This window comes from Cephus cinctus, unplaced genomic scaffold (assembly GCF_000341935.2).
Source record: "Cephus cinctus unplaced genomic scaffold, Ccin1 Ccin1_scaffold0017, whole genome shotgun sequence".
Lineage (NCBI taxonomy): Eukaryota > Metazoa > Arthropoda > Insecta > Hymenoptera > Cephidae > Cephus > Cephus cinctus.
In genome coordinates this window covers 210,277-232,918 of record NW_014332765.1, presented here as the reverse complement: position 1 = coordinate 232,918, position 22,642 = coordinate 210,277, and the positions used below count along the sequence as shown (strand labels likewise).

Sequence of the window (22,642 nt, the reverse complement as noted above, 5' to 3'; positions counted from 1 at the left end):
ATTTATCCGGTCCGACGTTTTTTCATGCGAGTTGCCTTGGCCACCTAGTGGCGCGGCAGAAAACTAGTACTCGCTCGGATACCCCGTGTCTGGTTAGGGACTCTTGTAACAGTATACATCTCACACAGGTGCGCTAATAGTAACTCCTTGCACCAATGATTACCTTATAGTGTATATTTTTTTACGTAACAACATTTACCTTATGCTCAGGCCAATCATGTCCGTTTGATTAGACAAACACTGAATTTTAAGTAAAAACAATTGATCCAGCACTATTGATCATAGTTTGGGTTCGAGTTAGCGCCAATATACTGCTAATGGTTATCTAACCATGGATTAAACACAAAATATATGTTTTGCTTACGTATATACCAGACTTTACTAATCGTTTTATCAATATTGGGCCAAGATAGAATATACAGTGATTCCAATTCATATTGATCTAATTTGTTGCCATTGGTCATTATTGGCAATAAAAGAAAATCTCTGCCTGAGATTAAGGACCAACCCCTGTGTCAGGATCGTGAATTATAAACAATTAAGCAAGATATAATATCTTCTATGATCACTCAAACTGTATTTTCATATCACATATTCTGCATTTGCAGCAACTCTACCTATACTTATGAAAAATTATTTTTCAAATGTTATAATTGTTTTTGAATACACATACGGGTGTTAGCACCCATAGTATTTGGATTTTCAACCATGAAAGTTTTTCTGCTTTTATTTAAAACAGGGATATACTACTGTTCAGTCAGTTTTAATACAAAAAAAATGTCGCACATTTACACAGGGATAACAAAAAAAGAAATCCTTTTATACAGTTGTATTATTTGTCTATCAAAGTGGGATGAACTGTACTTAGGCTTTATAAACGACTTTAAAGTAAATATCCCAGTAATGGAACGTTATGCCCGTACTGGATGGGTGCCAATGTATTCCAGCGTGAAAAACATTAACATATTTTCACCAATTTAACTGCATTTACATTCAACTTACAGACATACTCGATTAAATGGCACAGATTATATCTGAGAAAAGTTATATTTACGAAAATAAATGTTTGACGTTGAAGGAGGGACTTGATCTCGGTACCCTGGAATTCGATGGACTGCCAATATACCTATTCGGTTATTTACTTCTGTCGTATATAGTTATGGGTTGTAATTTTATTCGGATTGTCATACTGCTTAAACAAATTATCTAATAATGTAGTAAAATTCATTGTCCGCGTAACATTACGTATAATGCAAAACATATTCGAGCCTAATAAGGACGATATTGAACAAGGTTTTCATTGTTCCAGCAGACATTCCTTATATAAACCCTGTCAAGCTGATCGGAGTATCATCAGGTATGCTTGTTAAGTTGCCCCTTACGAATACCTGATCAGGTCCTGATAGTATAGCAAGTATGCCTGACGAAATTTCCACTCGGGTGGAATTTGGTAGGTGACGAGCTTAATTATGTAAAGTATCAGAACAATAGAGTTTGCTTCAAACTTGAGATTTGAAGGCACGGGTTCCCAAGACTTGGCTGCAGTTTGGCTCAAGTTTGGGAATTCAACTTGGTTCTAAAGGCTTGACCCAAGCTTTGCCCAATTTTGGCATACTAAGGCTTGGCATTTCAAAACTGGACCAAGCTTGGCCTATTTGTCAATATTTGGAGTTCTTACCTCGGACGAAACTTTTGAAAGCGAAATAAAAATTCGGTTGCCTGCAGAAAAGTATACGAAAGCTGTACAGATAGGACTTTTGTGTTTAGAACTTTTATTTACTTGACGATCATAGAGCGACAGACGCAGAAAGCCAATCAATTGTTCTTTACTTCTCCTATCTAACAACCTCTTTAGGAAGGTAAGCGGCAATTCCACGATCCTTAGTTTTCAACGAATTGATACTACCACGAGTAAGAGTTAATGCATTTCAGCAATGTGTTATTTGATTTTGCAGGATATCGTGCAACAAAAGTAAGAACTGGGCGGGTATGGCTTCAAACGTGTTATCGTCAAGCACTAGGATAGAACTAAGAGATGCTTTATATGACGTGCGTCATAAGATTTGTTGTGTGACATTTACAACGTTGCTCTTCAAAATTTGAACACGTGACATAATTTTTCAGGGGGAACTGTCAACAATGCATGGTGAAGTTATCATGCACAATTTCGTATTCAAGCTCGTGCATTGAACTGAATACATGGCTAACAATAACACCCGTGTAGCCATGAGCAGTTTTATTCTTAGGCGAGGCATGAATCTTTCAGCGAGGTTCATGCTCCAAAACATGACTTGACATTGGACTAACTTCAGCTGTATGTAAGACTAATTCACAAGAGAAGTGCTTTCACTATCCCGCATACAAGCAGGATATGTGGTTTCGTAAATAATGCAGATTTACTTATTCTTGCGGGTTCCGATTACCACTGCAAGATCATCACTTCCAAATTTTCTGTTTGCCCTTTGTGATTTTATAAAAGGATCTAGGTGATTTGTATGCAAAATTCTGTGCTATTTTAACTGGGGCCCATCCAATTCACCAAACTTTTTTATTCGGATGTTAGCGTAAAAAGGTGGATTGGTCCTGACTTTAAGGATATACCGTTTGACAGCGGACTAGAATCAAGATGCAATAGAAAAATTAATGTAAATTCTATACGTATGTAATCTATACGAATGAGACATTAACAGTTGAGTTAACAATTTGCAACTGTAGCATTGAAATGTAGTAACTGATAATTTTGTGTTCACTAAATGGTTAACCGTTCGTCTTTATAGATGTTTATATCCTATATATAGATTAGACAAAGAAAAGTATTTAGAGACAAGCGCTAGACGAAATGCATACCTGCTTCGTTTCTTAACATATAAACATTTTCCTATACTAATTCAGTGGTAATTTCATATAGTATGTATTCTATTTTTTACCCTTTGTTCAATATTTGATATGTTATTCTCACGGAGTATTATATACAGAGTTAGTCAGTAGAAACGCACCAGCAGAAGTTGGCCGCAAGTGGCCGACACGGCAGTGTGGCTTCTTCAAAAAATGACAGCTAGGCACATGTGACCGTGACCGATTCACATAAGTGCACACTGATAGTTCGCATAGCAATAAGCTAGGTTTTTTAAATTCTTTAATAGTTAGGTTACTGAAATAATTAATTAATATTATAATGACAAAATGTAATATTAGTTAAGATTTATTTTCACAACAGATTGCAATTAAAACAATGTAAAGTTTAAAACATTCGCAGTTTTGATATACTTTCCAAGTAATAATCACGACTACAATTCTGCAATACAATACCGTAAAATATTTCAAAATCAATTAATTGAAATGTTTTTATAGCAAAAAAATGAGTATGAACAAATTACTTTTTATCATTGAGTGAATCATAGTAACAGTAGAATTAATCTTGCGCATGCAAAATAGAACACTTCTACAGACTGTATTAGGATACCTAAAAGAGAATCACAGGAGTGTTAGGATATTTCTGGAAATTTGTAAACACTTATAACCAAGATATGGACCCAGGAGAAGCTTACCAAAGGGTGTTGGGGAATATCAGGGCCTGGGTTTGTTCAGTTTCTTTGTTTTTACCTCTCTCTTAGTCAATTGCAGAAGGAGATGAAGCAGGATCACTTTCCGGACAGTTCTAGAAAACTAAAAGGAGTAGGAGTGTTACGAATTTTGTACAAATTGATCAATATGACAGGGATCCAGAAAAGGCTTACCAGAGGGTGTTGGGGAATATGAGGACCTGGGTTTGTTCAGTTTTTTTCACCCTTTCCTTAGTCAACTAGAGAAGGACATGAAGCAGGATCACTCTCTGGACTGTATCAGGATACCTTAAAGAAATTCACAGGAGTGTTAGGATATTTCTGAAAATTTGTAAACACTTATATGTATATATATTGTGACCGGAAAATATTTAACGACATAGATAAGCGAAAATCACAATAGTCGGAAAGTCCAAGAACGATGCTCTGTAAGGGAATCTTTAAAATAAGCTTTTTCCATGAACACAAGATACGGCAAGGTTACTGGGCGCCAGTCATCTAGGAGGTGTCGAAGCACCAACCCAGTACACTCCGCGATATCCTAGCTACTCAGACCACGGCAATGGTAGAGGGGCTGGTCCTTATGACACACACACACACACGGGAAGGATTCGTACACGAAAAATAAAGATACTAGAAATTTAGTAACAGTAATAAAAGAATAAAGAAAGATATTGACACGTCGCTCTCTTGAGCGGAAAATAAATTACAAGATTAATAATATTCGGGCGGCCAACGGGCCTGAGGAAAATACAAAGACGCAAAACGGTAAAAACGCGAAGTAATATACGTGAAGAAAATCAATACCAAATAAATATACAATACAAAGTCCACCGGGAAGTGGTAGACCATGGATTCATCCGCAGGGGACACTCCAGGGCACTTGAATATTCAGATACAAACGAAATAGATAATAACTTACTATATGATACAAAATAATCAGAGACCAATCATGGAACGAAATCTCAGCATAGAATACTCGTAAAACGGTAAGGTAACCACCGGACGGGAATGTTTAACATATGTCACGGGAATCGTTGCCGATTCCGAGCACAACTCTACTGACTCTACTATAATATGCTGGCTCGTTAATAAATCAGATGGTAAATGGTAACGTAAGGGCTCGCCTCACGACGACTCGGGAACAGATAGTCAAAAGATATAAAATTACTTTAAACTATGGACGTTGTCGATATAAGAGTACGGAATAACGCGCACTCGCACGAACGGTAAGCGGACGAATGAATAGTGTCTCCCTTGATTGTCGATGGTGGCGCCCCGATAGTTTCTTCATTTGCCGCTGATTGGTCTGCATCTGGGCCTTCGAGGGTGGCTGCACTGATGTCGGGGCCCATGGTATCGCGCGAAATTTGAATCAAGGGAATCTCTCTCGCCGGTACTTTCTTGGCTCGAGGCGGCGGTTGTCCTATTGTTCCCCATCCAGGGTTATGATGGTATTCGGCATATCCCTTTTGGTCGGGAAATCTGTAGGATCGCTGAGGCACGGGAAGTCCCCTAATATAGTGAACATTGTGTTACACTAGGACGGCAGACTTTCCCGCATTGGCCTCGCGATTGCCAAACCGATATCTATCTGGCTTCCAGGTATTTCCCATGACTCCCCGGAGCGTCCTCCAGGATTCGGGACGTCTGACGAATTCTGCCTTGACTTCATCCAAATGTTCGGGATTTCTTCTCGGGCCCTCCAAGCCGACTTACAGCCCTGGGCCCTGACTTTCCGTCGTAGACGGGATGCCGTTCGTGGCGACGGGTACCGTCGGTCAGTAAGCTTTCGGTAACGATAGTACCGATCCGTCTCTGTCGTATTTCCTCCAGCCTTCTTCGGCAGCTTTCTCGGGATTCTCAGTCCTCTACGCAGGTTTTCCTACAGATTGACTCGAAGCTTCGGTAATATCCCCCCGTTACAGTCGCCCTTTTTGCGACCATGGGGCCTTTCCATCCGGCATCACCATCGATTTTCCGCCTTCTTACTTCAAGGCCGTTTGGATCCCCAGTTTCTCGGGATTGTTGGTCAGTTCGATTGTTCGTCGTGCTATGCGTTACATAGATACAAATAAAATATAATTAATTATGCTATATGACGAAAACTTTAGTGACCCTGGAGTGTCGATTGTCCGTACGAGTGCCTTGTGACATGAGACGTAAATTCGTCTCATAGCATACAAAACGGTATCCTGCCATTAGTGGCGGGACATGCAAAATGTAACGTCACAGTGTATATAATAATTAATCAATACTTTCATTAAAATTATTTAACACTACTCTTTTTTATTCAAGGTTTTCTTAAAAATATATTGTGATTATATTATAATATCTTGGTTCTGTTTAGTTTTGCATCGGTATAATACATGTGAATTAATTGTGATATATATATATTTATACCCAAGAATTTCTATAGGATGAGCAATGCATTTAATTACTAAAAAAAAAGAGATAGAAGCAGGAGATTGTTCAAAAAAGGGGTTGTTCAGCGGGTCTTCATTCTGGAAATCATTAGTAATACGTTACGAGGACTTTGAATACCATTGAAAAGCTTTACACTCGATATCAACGTCTTCAAAATGTTACTATTTCACTAAAGCAAGCCAAATAAAAATGTTAATGCACTGCAAACTGAGTTTCTTACATTAAACAATAAACTCTGAATGCTCGTGGAAGCGATGTGTAAGCTGTTGACTATTAAAAATAAGAAGACAAGAATAATGCAGATTCCGAGCCAAAATTGTAACCTAGGTTGGGCTCTCTTTATTCTTCAGGAGAATTTCGAGGGTAACAGTGAGTTTTATAGAATAGGAAAATACATTAAAATTAAATACCGTTTTGAACGTCCAACTGGTAATTGTGTCCCCTTTAGAACAGCTGAGGTTTAATATGATTTTTACAAAACTCGATATTATCGTCCAAGGCCTAACTGCGTGCGTCAATAATGGACCCTCTTTAAACCTAGAGGTTCCGACTAACACATATTTATAGACTTAAAATAATGTTCAAAAATTTGGTAGGATATGTTATAGAGTGAAATTTGGATTTAGAACTCTCGCTAAGTTCCAAGTTGCACCTTCCAGTCCTAACTATAGGATCTCTTAAAGCAAAGCTGAAGTTATAAGCTTTCAACCGGCAAATGGAAACGTCAAAGAAATCGGGAATTTCAAGGGTTAAATTGAATTTATAATATCGATTCGGGACTTTACTTAATCCTCAAAGCCTACCCAGGGTTGTAAAATACCCCATACATTAGTTTTTTACATGAATACTAAAATATACATAGGTAGGGTTTAACTAATTCGATTCTTCTATTTCGCTACCGAAACAACAAAATTTCATGGATAAGAATGAATCAGTAATGTGTTTTGGTGATGTATGTACATAATTGTGAATGCAATTATGAAATTTTTATGCCAAAACTTATCCATCGCCAAGCTATTAAAGATTCATAAACTTGTATTAATGAATATTAAAAGTAATTATATATTTATTTGTGCAACGTGCGATGTCTGCAGGATACCAATGCCAACATCTTTAGAAGTCATAAATCTTAAGCTTGATCCACATTAAACCGATGTTTAGTGTGGGTAGTCTAGATAGCATAATTCTATCCAAGATGTTCGAGTTACCCCAGTTTACTTAAAAAATTAAAAAAAAGATTCTATTCGAATGAGCATCGCGTTATATCCCAAATTATATGAAGCAGGTAATTCTCTCGTAAATTACAACCCGCTCATTCATTACACTATAAATACCGTCTGATAAGAATAAGCGTATATTTTCTGCAAAATAACTGCTTTTCATTCTCTCGTACGTTCTTCTCATCGGTCGACTTATTTTTTAGTATAAAATCTTCCCTTTTCCTCTAATAAAAGTCAGAGGATACATCTGCTGCCTCTGTAGACATCTTATAGTACGATAATTCAGATAATAATGTGATTTTCATTAGCGCATTTCGTATGTGTTTCAGCGATGGTCGTCTTGTGGAGGGTGATCAAATACTGGCTATAGATGGACAACCCTTGGACTCGAATATATCCCATGAACAGGCGATTTCAATCCTGCAAAAGGCCCGTGGCCTGGTAGAGTTAGTTGTTGCCAGAAGTGCCCAAGGTAATTACACTATTTAGTGAAATTACTGTTTTAATGAAACATACTTGTACCAATCCGAAGCTTTGATTTTATCTGTTATTTTATTTATTTTAAAGGATTTTTCACCTACAGAGATCAATATCTGTTTGGATTTTGTTGTTTCTTAAATTTCTACTTGTTTTATTTACGTAAGAATTGAAAGTTCTGTCTCATACCGATAGCCTTATTTTCGTTATAAAACATTAGTTTATGAAATAAGTTTTTTTTAATTAATTTACAAATTTCTCTTCTGCCAATGTGTTTTCGAAGAGCAAATAATGTCTTTACTATTTAAGGAAATTTTGTTAAATCTTGTATGACGTTAACAAAATATTTTGTTTCGATAATAATTTTATTACTATATTGATCGTTCAACGTCAATGTAAAAGTTACCCGACTGATTTTATGCGATATAACTTATTTAAGGCAACTGAAATATTTAAATTCAATAGAAACATTTAAAGCTAATAATACCTTGAATTATACTTATTTATTTCCTATTTGAACTTGAATTTTGTGTTGTTTGTTATGGCCAACAAGACGTTGGGAGTTCGTTGCCGACGGATGAATTGTTCGGGGCATCGGGTTCGACAGCTGCAGCAGGAGGAGCGGCTGGGGTTGGAGCAATCATCAGTGCTGGAGTTCCAGGTAGCCAGGCGAGCTCCGATAAGGAACATTCGGCTTCAGCTTCGGTTTCGGTTTCCTCGATTGCGACACCTCCTGTCGCAACAACTCCTAGTCAATCAAGTACCACTACAGCGGCTACCCCAGGTCCTACTCCTACGCCAACCTCAACACCCGTTCCCGGAGGACTTGTCGTCGAAAGAAGTCCCTCCGCTGTTAGCGACGCTTCCAAAACTGGCTCTGACATGGTGGTAAGTTATCTTTATAAGACCCATTATTACTCATCGCCAGCTCTTACAGCTCCTAAAGGTCATAGATAATATGTCTATAATTTAAACAAAAATATTACCAGTCATTTTTCTCGTATTTTTTCAATGTTCAAGGATTTTCACATTTATCAGCTGTCATAGTTACCCGCATGATATTTCTAAATAATTCACTTGAAAGTAGAAGAAAGTGCGGCAGATAACATATTATTACTATGCGCAAAAATATTATTTAAGCCTTTTTGAGCAAGGATGCTTATTACGATAGTTATTTATTTGAGATGTTTGATTTAATTATATGTCTAATAAGGAAGTGCAAACGGGCCCATACGAGTACATAAATATTAAGACCGATTTTTTTTATCTTACTTGATCCGTTTTTGTCGAGAATGAAAAACGATTTATGAAAAGGTCTAAGAGAAGGTTAAAGTCGTGGTATGTTACTTCATATCTTTGCTGATTAAATTTATTTAAACGCGAAGTCATCCCTAAACAAAGCACAGGATATGCATCACCTCAATCTTTTATGGTATGACCGGGAGGATCACGATTATTATCATTTACTATATTATTACAGTCCATTACGCATTCTCTTAGCTACGATGATTAATTCACCTCTACGTGTCTAAACTTTCTTACTTGGCGACGTGAAGAAAAGAATTTTGTGTTGCTCACTCATCTGGTATAATGTGGGTTTTAGCTTTCCGCACTTTCGTTACCATTTACGATATACCAGCTCTTGTCGGTTATCGTAAACTGGGGCTACTTTGTGGAGGTGTTTAAAGTTTTTTATGGCTTGAGGTTTAGCCTTCGCGTATTTTAACATGCCACTATATGGAAATTGACAATAAGGGCTTTGGATCCAAGTAACCAACAAATGGTTTTTCTTTGACATACCGTTTTTTTTTCTTTTGAATAAAGCGTTAAATAGCCCAACGTACGAATCTATGTTAGCATCTTACACAATTCTGTAATTCGATGAACTTATTATGCTTTTATTTATGAATAATTATTTCGAAGGGTTTTCCGCAATATTGCAAACTTTTTGGCAATTCGTGTTTGCATTGAGAAAAGACTTGGTAATATCAACTACCAGCTACAATCACAGAAAATGTATTTGGATTAATCGACGCGGATTTGAATTGATTACACCGTTATTAAAATAATGAGACTGGTATAGTTGTTTCAAGTGTGAATTGCGTTTAGCGTCTATGGTTATTAGAAAATGAAGAATTGTGTACTCGAAAATTTGTCTGCTAGGGCGACAATTAAAGTGTATCTCTCTCATATAATATCAGAATAATAATTTTACGTAGCACACTTTAATATAAATGTGTTAGCGTAGCGACACAGCTACTCTAAGTATCTTGATCACTTGGAGTCTAATCAGGACATCCCTGGGAGGTTATGATTTTTGGTATAAATACATAAGGTTGCGTAAGTACTGTAGTTAGAGTATAAAAATATCAATTTCCAATAAAATGCATTGTTAATGAACCTTATATTTTTGTAAGAGTTAGCGCGTCAATTCTCACGATGGGTTCGGGTGTTGAGCGTGCCAGTAGTGACTACAGTCAAGATGGGAAAGGCTCGGCGACAGTTAGTCGGAGACACGCTGTAATGGCGATCAGTCGTGCTCGTGATATTTAACACGTTCTTAAGTTAAATGAGGCTGTAGTATTTTCGCGACATTGGCCAATTTATTGTGACTCCGTATTAACACGTGCATCGTACCGATTCTCAATTGAGAATAGAAAACATGTTTTTTATGGCTGTTTTTATGTAGAAGTAATAATGTTAAAAATAGTCTAGAAGCTACTGTAAAGCATATGAAAATCGGATAAAGTAATTGTATTTGTTTGAATAAGTTGTATGTTTCATTAATTCAAAAAAAATTCAATTGCACGAAGTATAAAAGAGTGTTCCATTGATCTTGATTTGTAATCATTTCGATTGATTAAAAAATTTGGAAAGAATTACCGTGCTGTACGATTGAAATGATTTAACACATGATTGTTCACCGGTAACCAGCATGTGCGGTTATGTGAATTAAATTTCTATTGACGTTACAAATTCATTTTTTCAATGTACCGGCGATCGATGCCCAAGTCTCTCGTCTGGATTGAGTCACCCTACGTGGCTGTAATAGTATCATACAAAGTTATTTGTTCGTAATGCAATTGTAGATACTTGCAGTACTCTTTGTTTCCTTTAACAAAAAATGGGATTTTTTTATAATGTTTAACTGTTCCCACTAATGAAAATCCTATGTATAGGTATTAAGTGGGAACCATAGTGATCAGCGAATTCCTAGTTCGGTTGGGAAAATTTTGATCTGGATAGTATTTTAATATGTTACTGTGTTCAATAACTGTGCGTTATAGCCGTGCCCTATATAACGTAAGTATTTTATCGATGCCTCCAATGTCTAGACTTTCGAAATTTAATAACGTTCTGGATAATGCACATATATGTTACCTCGAAATGAATCCTATTTCTAAATTGTGAAACGGGGTCGAGTGATTGAAGAATTATCAGGTGAATTTTTTATAACACGGTATCCAATATCACCTTCTATTTTTAAATCGCAATATGATAGGGCAGCATTGATCATTTAGAATTTTTGATTACATATTTCCAGTTGATTATTTCACCTATCTTTCTTCCAACCTTTTAATTATTTCACCTTGAAGTATTTCAATAGTAAGGTTACTGAAATAGTTAATTACTATTATTATTGTAATGACAAAATGTAATATCATTTAAGATTTATTTTTACAACAGCCTACAATAACTGTCAGGACAGTTTCAGGATATCTAAAAAGGATTCACAGGAGTGTTAGGATATTACTGGGAATTTAGCGGTGTGGTAGGGACATAGGAGACGCTTACCAAAGAGTGTTGGGGAATCTGAGGACTTGGGTTTATTCAATTTTCTTATCTTCATCCATCCCTTAGTTACTGGCAGAAGGAGGTTACTAATCATTTCAGTAACCTAACTATTGAAATATTTCAAAAACCTAACTGTTTGCTATGCGAACTGTCAGTGCGTGCTTATCTGAATTAGTGACGATGACCTGTGACTAGATGTCATTTTTTGAAGAGGCCACACTGCCGTGTCGGCCACTTGGGCCCAACTTCAGCTGGTGTGTTTCTACTGAATAAGTCTGTATATATGGGTATTAACTGGGAACCGTAGTGATCGGTGAACTTGTAGTTGACCGTGTGCTCTCTTGCACTTTGGCATAGCCTGAAAACATGCGTGTCGTAGCTTAGTTAATAATTCGTTTATACAGGGTGTTCGTTAATGAAACGCACTGTAGTAACATCGTTGCATTCCTTGTCAAATTCTAAAGAATACGTGTATTTTCATTTTTTATTTCATATATCAAAATTTCTAGATAATCAAGGTTGAAGTTTCAGTAATGCGACCAATCAGAACGTGTTTAAACGGAGCGTAGATTTCGTCGCGAGCCAGCCCGCAAGGCCTGCTTACACTAGGCCAATAACACTAAGAGTATCGTCTCTTGTATCTTACTCAATTACATGCAGATTGGATACATATCATCGTGTTAAATTTACCCACCATGAGATTGTCTAATAAGACTATGATGTTCCAGCCTTTTATATGCTTTATTATTTTAGCAAACGTTATAGAATGGAGATCGAGATAGAGAACTGTAAAGAAAACAGGCGAATTGCGTGACCACGTGTGAAAAATGGTCGAAGGAATATTTCACAGAAATATGTACATAAGAATTACAGAAATTAGAAAAAGAAGTGCAAAAGAGAAGACTTTTTTCTAGTTTAATTAAATTGAGAAGTCTAAACTATACACGGAATTTTGTATCCATTGACACATGTGTCTGTTCTAACCTAAGAATAATCGCGCAAGGAGAATAAAATTTGACACCTCAGTGGCGATAAATTGAAGTTTACAGAAACGGGTGTCTGCGCTTTTTAAAAAATCACCTCGTTTAAAGGGTAAACTTCCCCTACTCATATGTATGCAATTAAATTTCCGTTAAAATCGCATTATTTTCCTTAAATTTCCCTTTCCAATTACAAAATTCTTTTTATGCGTTAACTAAGAAACTTATTCGTTTCAATAACGTGTTCGGTTGTCTTTTTTTACAAAAACCACCCTTTCGTATTCTGACCCCGTCTGGCGTTACTTGTACGTTAGCGAAGTCTTGGATTTCAAAAGTTTCGGAGGTTGCCGAAATGAATTCTGGACTTTAAAGTTCGAAATTCAAAATAGCAGATACTGTAAAATCGCAGTTTTACAATTCTTTTTATTTCGAAAAAATTTGAAGAAGCGTATAATGGTATAGAAATGCAAATTGGTTTCATTAAAATACTACGCATAATTTTTTGTTATAAAAATGTTGTAACTTTCAACTCCTATAAATTTATGTAATTTCACCCCATCAAAATTGAACAAAATTCATTTTCCATTATTTGTCATGAACATTATTATGTAAGTGGTTTCATTTAGATATCTCAACTGGAATTAGTAAAAACTGTGAAACTACTGCTAAAGATGTTTAATTTTGGGAGTTCATTTCATTCCTTAAAACCGTTTTTCCGTCAATAGAAAAAAATACGTATTACTGAAATTTCTGTAAAGAATAACATCTCGAAATGAACAAAATCGGAGGGGAGTACCGGAAACTGTTTCCTCGCTAGACATATTTATAAAACACAGCATTTATATTGGCATCTCTATTATTTGTTCGAATATAAGCTATAGATTGCTAATTAATTAATAAAGTGTGCGGCTTTAGATGTTCATTGATCAAAAACGTATTTTATGCGACCCATTAACTCTTTGAAGCATACATTTTTTCTTACATACTTATTAATTACTTGAAATTTGATACTCGAAGGTTTCTGTGATCGTTAATTATGAATCTGAACTCAAAATTCAGAAATTAAAAATGGCGGGTTCAATATAGCGGCCTGAAGCGATGAAAAATAAACTGATTTATATGAAAATTCTTGTTCAAGAGACTTTTGAGGTCGTTGATTATGAATCTAAACTCAATTACTTAGTTCTGTCATACTGGATACGTCATGTTGTTATGTCAATTTTTTTCATTTTGGTTCGCTATATTGGATTCGCCATTTTAAATTCCTGAATTTTTAGTCCACGTTCGCAATCAGCGACATCAAAAACTGCCGAATACTGAATTTCATAATAATTGAGATCAAAGAAAATAAAAGAGCACTTTTTGTTACAGCGAAATTATTTAGATCCGCCATATTGGGTTAGCTATTTTGAATTTGAATATTCTTACTTCAGATCTCAATTCAGAGAACCTTAAAACCTCCGGGTACTAATTTTCGCTTGAATCGGATATAAATTACTATGTTAATTTATAGAGCTGCCAGATGGTACTCCTGAGTACTACCATAGTTCAAAGGGTTACAACATTTAACAAAATAAAGTATCCAAATATTTTCGTTAATTGTCTAGAATAATAATGTAGGTTCCAAAAGTATACGTCACTATATTTGTCCAAATCATTAAATTTTAACAATTCAAGGTTATGATTTATTCTCTATTTTCCTTGATAACAACTCAAATAATTATACGAATTCGTTTATTAACCGATACTTTAGAATGAACTCAAATGCTGTGATGATATCTGCCTACTATTGAATTTATTTTTGTTCTAACTAAATTTAATGTTAATAATAATTAACAGTCTGTATATGAATATCAAAGTGATACTTGCCTTAAATAGAGGAATAAAATGATAGAAAAATGCAGAAGAGCAAAAACAAAATCCCAAGTAAAGTCTCTCAACAATACATGTATGTTTTCTGTCCGTATTTATTACTTGCAGGTTGTAAAAGAATGTTTAGTTCCCTTTTTTTATTTTTTACGATTACAACCTTTACATTATATTATGAGTTAATAATTGAATAACGGTAAATAAAAAAACATAAAGATGAATCAGAAAATGAAAGAAAGGAAAATGGCAAGGACCTGTATCGACTTTATGATAGAGATGATGATAATTTCACATCTATTTTCCACGTGACATTAGTTTCTATAAAAATTGGGGTACAGTACAAATACACCACAAGTCAGTCACTATTTTATTAAACATCGTCCAGTAAAATATAATATCATTTGTTGTAATATAACGGGTACTATGATCAGATCGATATTTTCTATAACCCTGTATAAGTGTGTGCATCCACACCCCTAACGAATGCGCAAAGCGTTTCAGAAACGACCACACATTTTCATAACATTATTCTACTATATTCCACTAAAGTATTTGTTCCTTACTATGGTTACAACTGGCTATTGTAAAATTCTTTAGCAGGAATTTCATTATGAAAATAGAGAGCCCGTCAAGATCCTTGCTGGGTCCGTATTGGCCCAATAGAGAATTAGACAGGCCCTGGACTGACAGAGGAAAACTTGTACTAGGGTAGGAATTTTGTATCCTGTTTCTGTAAAATTATATGAACACTATCATTAATCATGTGCCATACGCACGAAAGAGGTAAATTATAAATGGCGTAGGTCTGAACTGATAAGTCATTATCATGATCTGTTTCATAATCACTTTCCGATTATAAAATAATTCTTTTAATAGAGTTCATTAGTAATCGTTAATTACTATTCATTCACGTAGTTGAATATCCATGTCAAATAAGATGATTCTCTTATATTACAGGAGGTATACAATGTAGATTTTCTCACCAAAAAATAATCTCGTAGCAATGTGCTGTAAATTACTCATAAATATTAACGATTGAAAATCTGCTATTGACAAGATTGTACTGTTTTTTAAATATATTTCGCAGTTCTTTGTCATAAAATTTTTAATATGAAATTTGTAGCGTGGCCTACTAGTGCAAGTTCAAAAATTCGCGTTGTAGCGAAAGGGTTAATATTTGGGCAATAATAAAATTCTAACGACGACAGCCATTTTTGTAAGATTTATGAAGTAAAACTGGTTTATTGTCATTGTCATTAAAATTTCTTGTTCGCCAAATACTACACATTACTCTAGTAATAATTTTTCAGCGTGTATTATTAAAGAACAATAAGGAAATACAATATCAAATATGAGGTACTCATTAATTCAACAAATACTTGTGAAGAGCATTGCATTACAATTCTACGTTTGTTATATTAACATATTTGCCTTTATTATTTTGTTTAGTCACTTTTTATTCCATTCCAAGAGTATTATTTCATAATTTACCTGTGAAAGTATTATATTAACATGTATTAGAGATGTAAACCTTGATAATTTTTATATGCATTAAGCGTGTTAATATAACAACTTTGAAACTTATTCTAATAACGTACGTACATGTCATTTAATAATATGCCTAAAAACGAAGAAAAAGTAACTACACAAAATAATACATGTTATGTATTGTATACTAATAGAGAAATCGGGATAGGGATAGGGTAGGAATAGAGATAGGGAAGGCGAAATAGGAATTAGATATTTACTTTACGAAATTTTTGCAGATTAACAATTTTTTCTACATCTGGTTGTACAAATGCTAAAGTATAATTGATAATTTTAAACGATGTAATAAAAAGAGTCATATCAATAGATTCTCTATAAATTCTTGTCTGTTTTTTAAAATATTTTTAGCTAAACACGGAATGGGCACAGGTAGAAGTGATCAACCTGATCAATGATGGCAGCGGTCTTGGTTTCGGAATTATTGGTGGTCGGAGTACCGGAGTCGTCGTCAAGACAATACTCCCCGGAGGAGTTGCTGATCGCGTGAGTATTTCATTTTGAGATTTAATTATAATTTCGCGTGAATTAGTCGGTTATTTTTAACCAAGATAATTGCACCAATTAATATTCATTCCATTCCCCACTTTATTGACCTCATCCTCCTTCCGCAATAAATTGATTTTAAATGTGCACAATAAATCATTCGACGCTTTTTCCCCTTTAAAATAACCGGACGCCATTTTCACCCTTATTGCTTTTTCATGATCAACTTCCTTTTCCTTCTCCCTTCTACATTTAGAATTGCTCATGGACAAATTTGGTATCTCGTTCCAGATTCAAAGATCATTGTTAGTTCCATTTCGCCGGGTTGATTTGCATTAGTGATTTAAACGTGAAAATATAGGTTATCATGCAATTTAAGTTAAATTATGGTGATATCTTCTATTACTTTTATCACAATACAAAAAGCTGTTAAGATACTACACAAAAGTTTTACATTAAAATGGTACTTGTAACGTTTGCAATAATCCTGCAAGATCTATATTATAATTTACTATTTTAGTACCTCTTGATCATTCTAAATTTAGTTTGGTTATAAATGTAGTTGGCGAATAATATTCTACATACCCCTAGAATTTTTATTTCTACTCCTGCAATAAGAAATGACACTAGAGCCTCCGTTGTCTGGCGAGATATACTGATTCAACATTTCTATTCCTTAAAGGAAACTTCATCTGCCTTCTTCTTTAAATGTAATCATATAGTAGCTAAAGTGATGTCCTATTTTCCGGTAATCTCATTTTTTCCCTCCTGTATTCTAGAGGGCTTTTCAAGACCCTTTACCCAGCATGACGGAAGTACACACTCTGGTTTTCCATTTTCTCAAAGATCACTCATCCAATAAAGTCTTCTCTATCCTATAATCACTTTCATCTTATGGACACCTATAAATGGTTCTTAATGAAATACGGTTGGCGTTGGACTTGTTCTTAGTGGTTGGGTTTAATTGAGTCATGTAGGTAAATGAGAGAGAAAAAGTGAAGTATGAGAGAGAATGACGAAACGGGGAAAGGAAGATGAGAGAGTTGAGGGTGTTTAAATCCTTTGTGTTGCATCAAAGATAGTTGATTAATTCTGTCTGTTCGAAGGAATGCTTGTCCTGTTGGAAGACAAGATGGTCAAACACTTTTTAATACTACAGTAAAGGAGGCCTTGTCGATGCACTGACAAGTGAAATGTAAGATAGTGATATGAAAATTGTTTAAAAAGCCCGTTCAGTTTTTATTGATATTTGCTACAAGATTGTTTGTATGACAAAAATTGAATTTGATTGATAACTGAATGTCAGGAACAACTAGCTTATCTTATTATTGGTCCCAATAAATAATTAAAAATATTATTTCCCTATTAGAATTAAAAAAGAAATTTCGATAACATGTTGAAATCAATTAAATACTTGATGAGTCATATTTGATGAAATCGAATAGTTAATTAGTATCCATAATTTGAAAAAATAATATTATATCGACAACAGCATGAAATGAGATGAACGAGAAATTATTGAACTGATAGCCTACAAGCAATGGTATATAGTCACTGATCATCGCAGTTATAAACGAAGGACTGAAAATTAGTGAAATTCTATTAATTAAATCGGTGATATAAAAATACCTACTAATTTAATTAGTAAATGGAAAAACAAGTCTTGTAAATATTACTGCAATATAAGTGTTTTATGTTGTTTTTTTCAGTAATTATATAGATAACATTCACCATTAAAAAAAAATCATAAGACATGAGTGTGTATGTAACTTTATGATTTGTACATGCATCGTTTGTGGATCCATGCCCAAAATTTTACAGCACTGATTTCTGGCACGGATCCGCTAAGTAATACTCGATAAGAAATCTCATAACGTTTTATAAATTACTAGTCGACCAGGCGTGTAATAGATGACGTAATAGATGACCCAGCGCAACATGCATCCACACGATTGATGTCCTCAGCACCCATGAAGTAGATTTGTAAAAATTTATGTGGTTCGTTTGGCATTGGCAGCAATGAGCTTACTTTATGAGCTTACTTGGCCTTTGATTTTGAATGTTAAATTGTATTGTTGACCATTTGCTGCAGTATTGTGAACTATTTCTGTTGCTCCAAACGAAGTCATTTGGAAGCATAAATTAAATGTGCGAATGGACTTCAGGAACAGGTTTGAATCTGGATCCGTGCCGATGAGCAAGCCGTTCAATGGTTCTGGTGGTGTCTCAATTTCTGGTTGTTGCACTTTTCCTGAAGCACAACACATCCCGGCTGACTCATGTTTGAATTTGAGCGCATGACAATGGGGACATTCTTTGCCCATAGCACCAATCAGCACTTTCGGTTGAGCGGAATATTCAATATCTGGCTCGTACTCGAATGCGAGGCAAAGGAACGAAGCGGATGTAAATGCTCGATGTACTTGTTGGCGTTGTCGGTCATTTGCTCTGCGTGTGTTAACTACGAACCGGCGCGCTTGTCTCCGTTCCAATTGTCGTTGTTGATTTCGTTCAACTCGTGCCTCTTGTGATTGAGATGCACGCAATTGCTACATGCTCACACGCATATTTTCGTTATCTTGTTGGATTTGTTCATCTATTCTTTCTGCTCTGCTATTTCGCATGTTTGTTGCTTTATTCGTTCGACAGTCTAAATGGGCCCCCTTGCGTCTTGCTGGCATTGTTCACTGTAATACATACACTAAAAAAAAAAAGTCAGTTGACTCAACAAAATTTTTTTTGATTCAACTAAATCGTGCGGGTCTATACGGTCAAATAAATATTATGTAACACGTACAAAACAATTCGTTGTTTGTGCAAAATGAAATACAATACGTGTGATGTGATATTGTGTTGTTTGGACCAAATTCAGTTAATGATCATCGAATATTTAGTCGATTTGACGTGTATATTTATTTGAGTAATGTAACATTTTGTTGCTTCAATTATCTCAGTTTTCGAAGAAATAAAGGTCATGTTTTCCAAATAAATATTTTTGCAAAAAAATGGAAATATTTGTTTCGAATAAAAATATTATTTGTTGATGTAACGGAATCTGGCTTGAAACAAAAATGAGCCAATGTTGTAGGAAATGTCCGTTCCGTTGAACCAAGAAAGTGCAGGTATCAACACCAAACAATACAGTACATCATTTGACGACGTGATTTTTTGGTATTAGTAATTCTTGGTTTACAACAACTAAATACATTTAACGTTTCGTTGCTAATCAGGTTGAAATAACAAAAGCTATTATTAAATCAGCAGCTTAATCGCTTTACTACGAGTGAAGGTTTTTATTCATTGAAGCAATCATCAAACCCGCGGCACAGTCGGAGCAAGCCCCAGTTACTCCGCCAAGTTCCAAAAATCAGTTTAATATTCTGGTTTCCCAATAGGAAACGTATCAGATATTAAGCTGATAAGAACAGATTTATTCTATATACTACTTATATTTAACTGCGGAAACAGCTTGCCACCTATCGGTGGACCGAAACGGATCCGTCGAGTTTAGCGGCCACCGGCAGGTCCTAGAGGTGTTTGAACGAAATTTTATTATTTTACTGAAAAAAAGGTTTGGATGAACCGTACGGCATCATATTAATCGAAATACAATAATGTTGACTTAAGATGAAGCCATATTTGAGTCAACACTATCTGTGATTCGTAGAACCAAGTGCTGTCGAGAAAGTGCGTATGTCTGTTCTAACTAAGTTGAAATTCAAATCAAATAAACGAATTATTTGGATCAATGATAGGAAATGGTATAAAGTTTATCATCATACCTACCTCACATTCAACAAAGTAACTGGTGAATATAATTCGATATATATTTGTACTAACATACAGAGGGTTTTGAAATAACCAGATATTCAGTTGACACACGGGGTTTTATCAACAAATTTTTCGATCAGGTCAACATAGAATTTTTTTCATCCAAATCAGTATACACATTTATGCGCGAAATGATTTAGTTCAATTGCATTAGATATTTCAACAGAAAGATTGCATGATTCAACCAAATCACAAACATATCTTAACGTATTTTCCGGTTCAGTGCAACAAAACATTTTGTTAAATAAAATAAACGGTCTGTACTGTCAGTTGGATTACATCAAAATAAGTATTTATTTGTATTAACAAATCGTTATTCAAGTGAACAAACATAATATCTGTTATTTCAACTAAATGCGAGAATTAACCCGGATCAGTCAGTCAGCATTGTTTACTTTGTTGACTCGACAAAATCTCTAATCAACAAAATACATTTAGTTGAATCAACTGAATTTTTTTTCATTGTACACACACAAATAGACAAAATTGTTTTATTTACTGATGAAAAACGATATACCGATAATGGATTTATTCTTTTAGTATTTTACCAACCTTTCTTATAAATTAAAATTGTTCACTGTAATACACACACACACAAATAGACAAAATTGTTTTATTTACTGATGAAAAACGATATACCGATAATGGATTTATTCTTTTAGTATTTTACCAACCTTTCTTATAAATTAAAATTGTTCACTGTAATACACACACACACAAATAGACAAAATTGTTTTATTTACTGATGAAAAACGATATACCGATAATGGATTTATTCTTTTAGTATTTTACCAACCTTTCTTATAAATTAAAATTGTTCACTGTAATACACACACACACAAATAGACCAAAATTGTTGTACTTACTGATGAATGTATTTGTTTTTTTAGTATTTTACCGGTATTGCGCATTAGAACAACCGATACATGGATGACTTTGAACTCGCCGGTGCTCTCGCACGAGGCTGGGGGATGGGGAATTCGCGAAGCTTCTCAGTGGGATGAGGAAGCTGACGAATCGGGGGATGGGGGATTCTCAGTGGAATGAGGAGGCTAACGCGCCACCACTGCGAGATAACGTTCGAGGTCGAGTCGCCTACCGTCCGAAATCTGCATGGGAAAGGGTATCGTTTTTCCTGGAATCAACCTCGACGCAAAAGTCGCCGAAACCGCTTTTCGGCACTGAGCTCAAAGGGGATGCCGCTCGTCTCTCTCTCTGATTCACCGATGCTACGCACTAGCCTGCGCTATGAAGTTAGGGACAAAAGTTCTGGAAAATTCCTGGAGGATTGCATCAGCGATGCTGCGCAATTCTGCGAGATAACGTTCGAGGTCAAACGGACTGAGGGCTGACGTCCGAGACCTGCACGAACGTGCACGAGTCCGTCGAAGCTTCTGGATGGCTTTCCGGGGTGGGGGGCAAGGGGCTGTCTCAAAACGTCGCGCGAGAGGACCGCCGGCTCTGGGAGCGATCCTTCCCGACTTAGCACGGACACGAACCGTCGAAGCTTCCAGAATGTTCTAGAAGGTTCTAGAATGTTCTAGAAGGTTCTCGATCGTGCGTAATTCCTAGAATCGAGCGCAAAATTCCCGGAATCGAGCGAAAATTCTTGGAATCGAGGGGTCCTGATGACGTCACTTCCAGAAATCGTAGAGCTCACGACGATAACTTAGCACGGACACCCACCTTCGAAGGCTCTGGAGTGTCGGTATTATGTCGGTGCAGGAATCTATATCCAGAACTCTCCAACTTATACTACTTTATCAACCTTTTTACAATCATAAAATACGTATATATTGCTTATAAATCAAAATTGACATTTCATGATCGAAATGTCAAAATGACGTGCGTGCGTGACGCATCCGTGGATGAAAGTTTGATGAGGCGAACGTGGCGCCATCTATCGTTCAACGATATAAATAATTTCGTTCTGTTTGAAACACGAACGACGATTAAATTATTTGGATATTGTTCATAAAAAAAATACTAAAATCGCGTATAAGATTATCGCGTATTAAGATATGGAAGGGTGGAGGTAGGAGTGTGAAAATTTGGAGTTATAGGTATTATCTGATGCCGAATAAAAAAAAATACAAAAAAAATTTTGGTCCAAAAAAATACAAAAAATTTTTCTTGATAGGGACACACTAATCACCTAGCGGTATGAAATATACTTTACGATCTATTCTTATACCTACCAAATATACATGAAAAATTTCATAAAAATCGTTCGAGCCGTTTCGTAACAGTGCGACCACAAACACCGTGACACGAGATTTTTATATATAAGATTAAATGACCATTAAATTATAATTAAATATAAAAAGCAGTAGTAATATAAAAGAGTCGCGAAGCCGTTATAAGAAATTTCGAAAGTACAATTAAAATGATGAGCTAGTGTCAAATCGTAAAACATGCAGTATACATATAGTGACTTATGTATGTGTGT

At 35.4% G+C, this 22,642-nt stretch overlaps 1 protein-coding gene and 1 non-coding gene across 2 annotated transcripts in view; one reads left to right on the top strand and one right to left on the bottom strand.

The window, feature by feature from the left end:
* LOC107265201 overlaps positions 1-22,642 on the top strand; it is a 280,971-nt gene that overhangs the window by 61,060 nt on the left and 197,269 nt on the right. The window contains exons 3-5 of the mRNA XM_025082561.1: positions 7,540-7,682; positions 8,241-8,575; positions 16,228-16,362. Of these exons, the coding sequence (XP_024938329.1) occupies positions 7,540-7,682; positions 8,241-8,575; positions 16,228-16,362 (613 nt within the window). The remainder of the gene's footprint in view (positions 1-7,539; positions 7,683-8,240; positions 8,576-16,227; positions 16,363-22,642) is intronic.
* Positions 19,643-19,814, bottom strand: LOC112493996. The gene has a single exon (XR_003059052.1). It is a non-coding gene; the product is annotated as a U2 spliceosomal RNA (small nuclear RNA).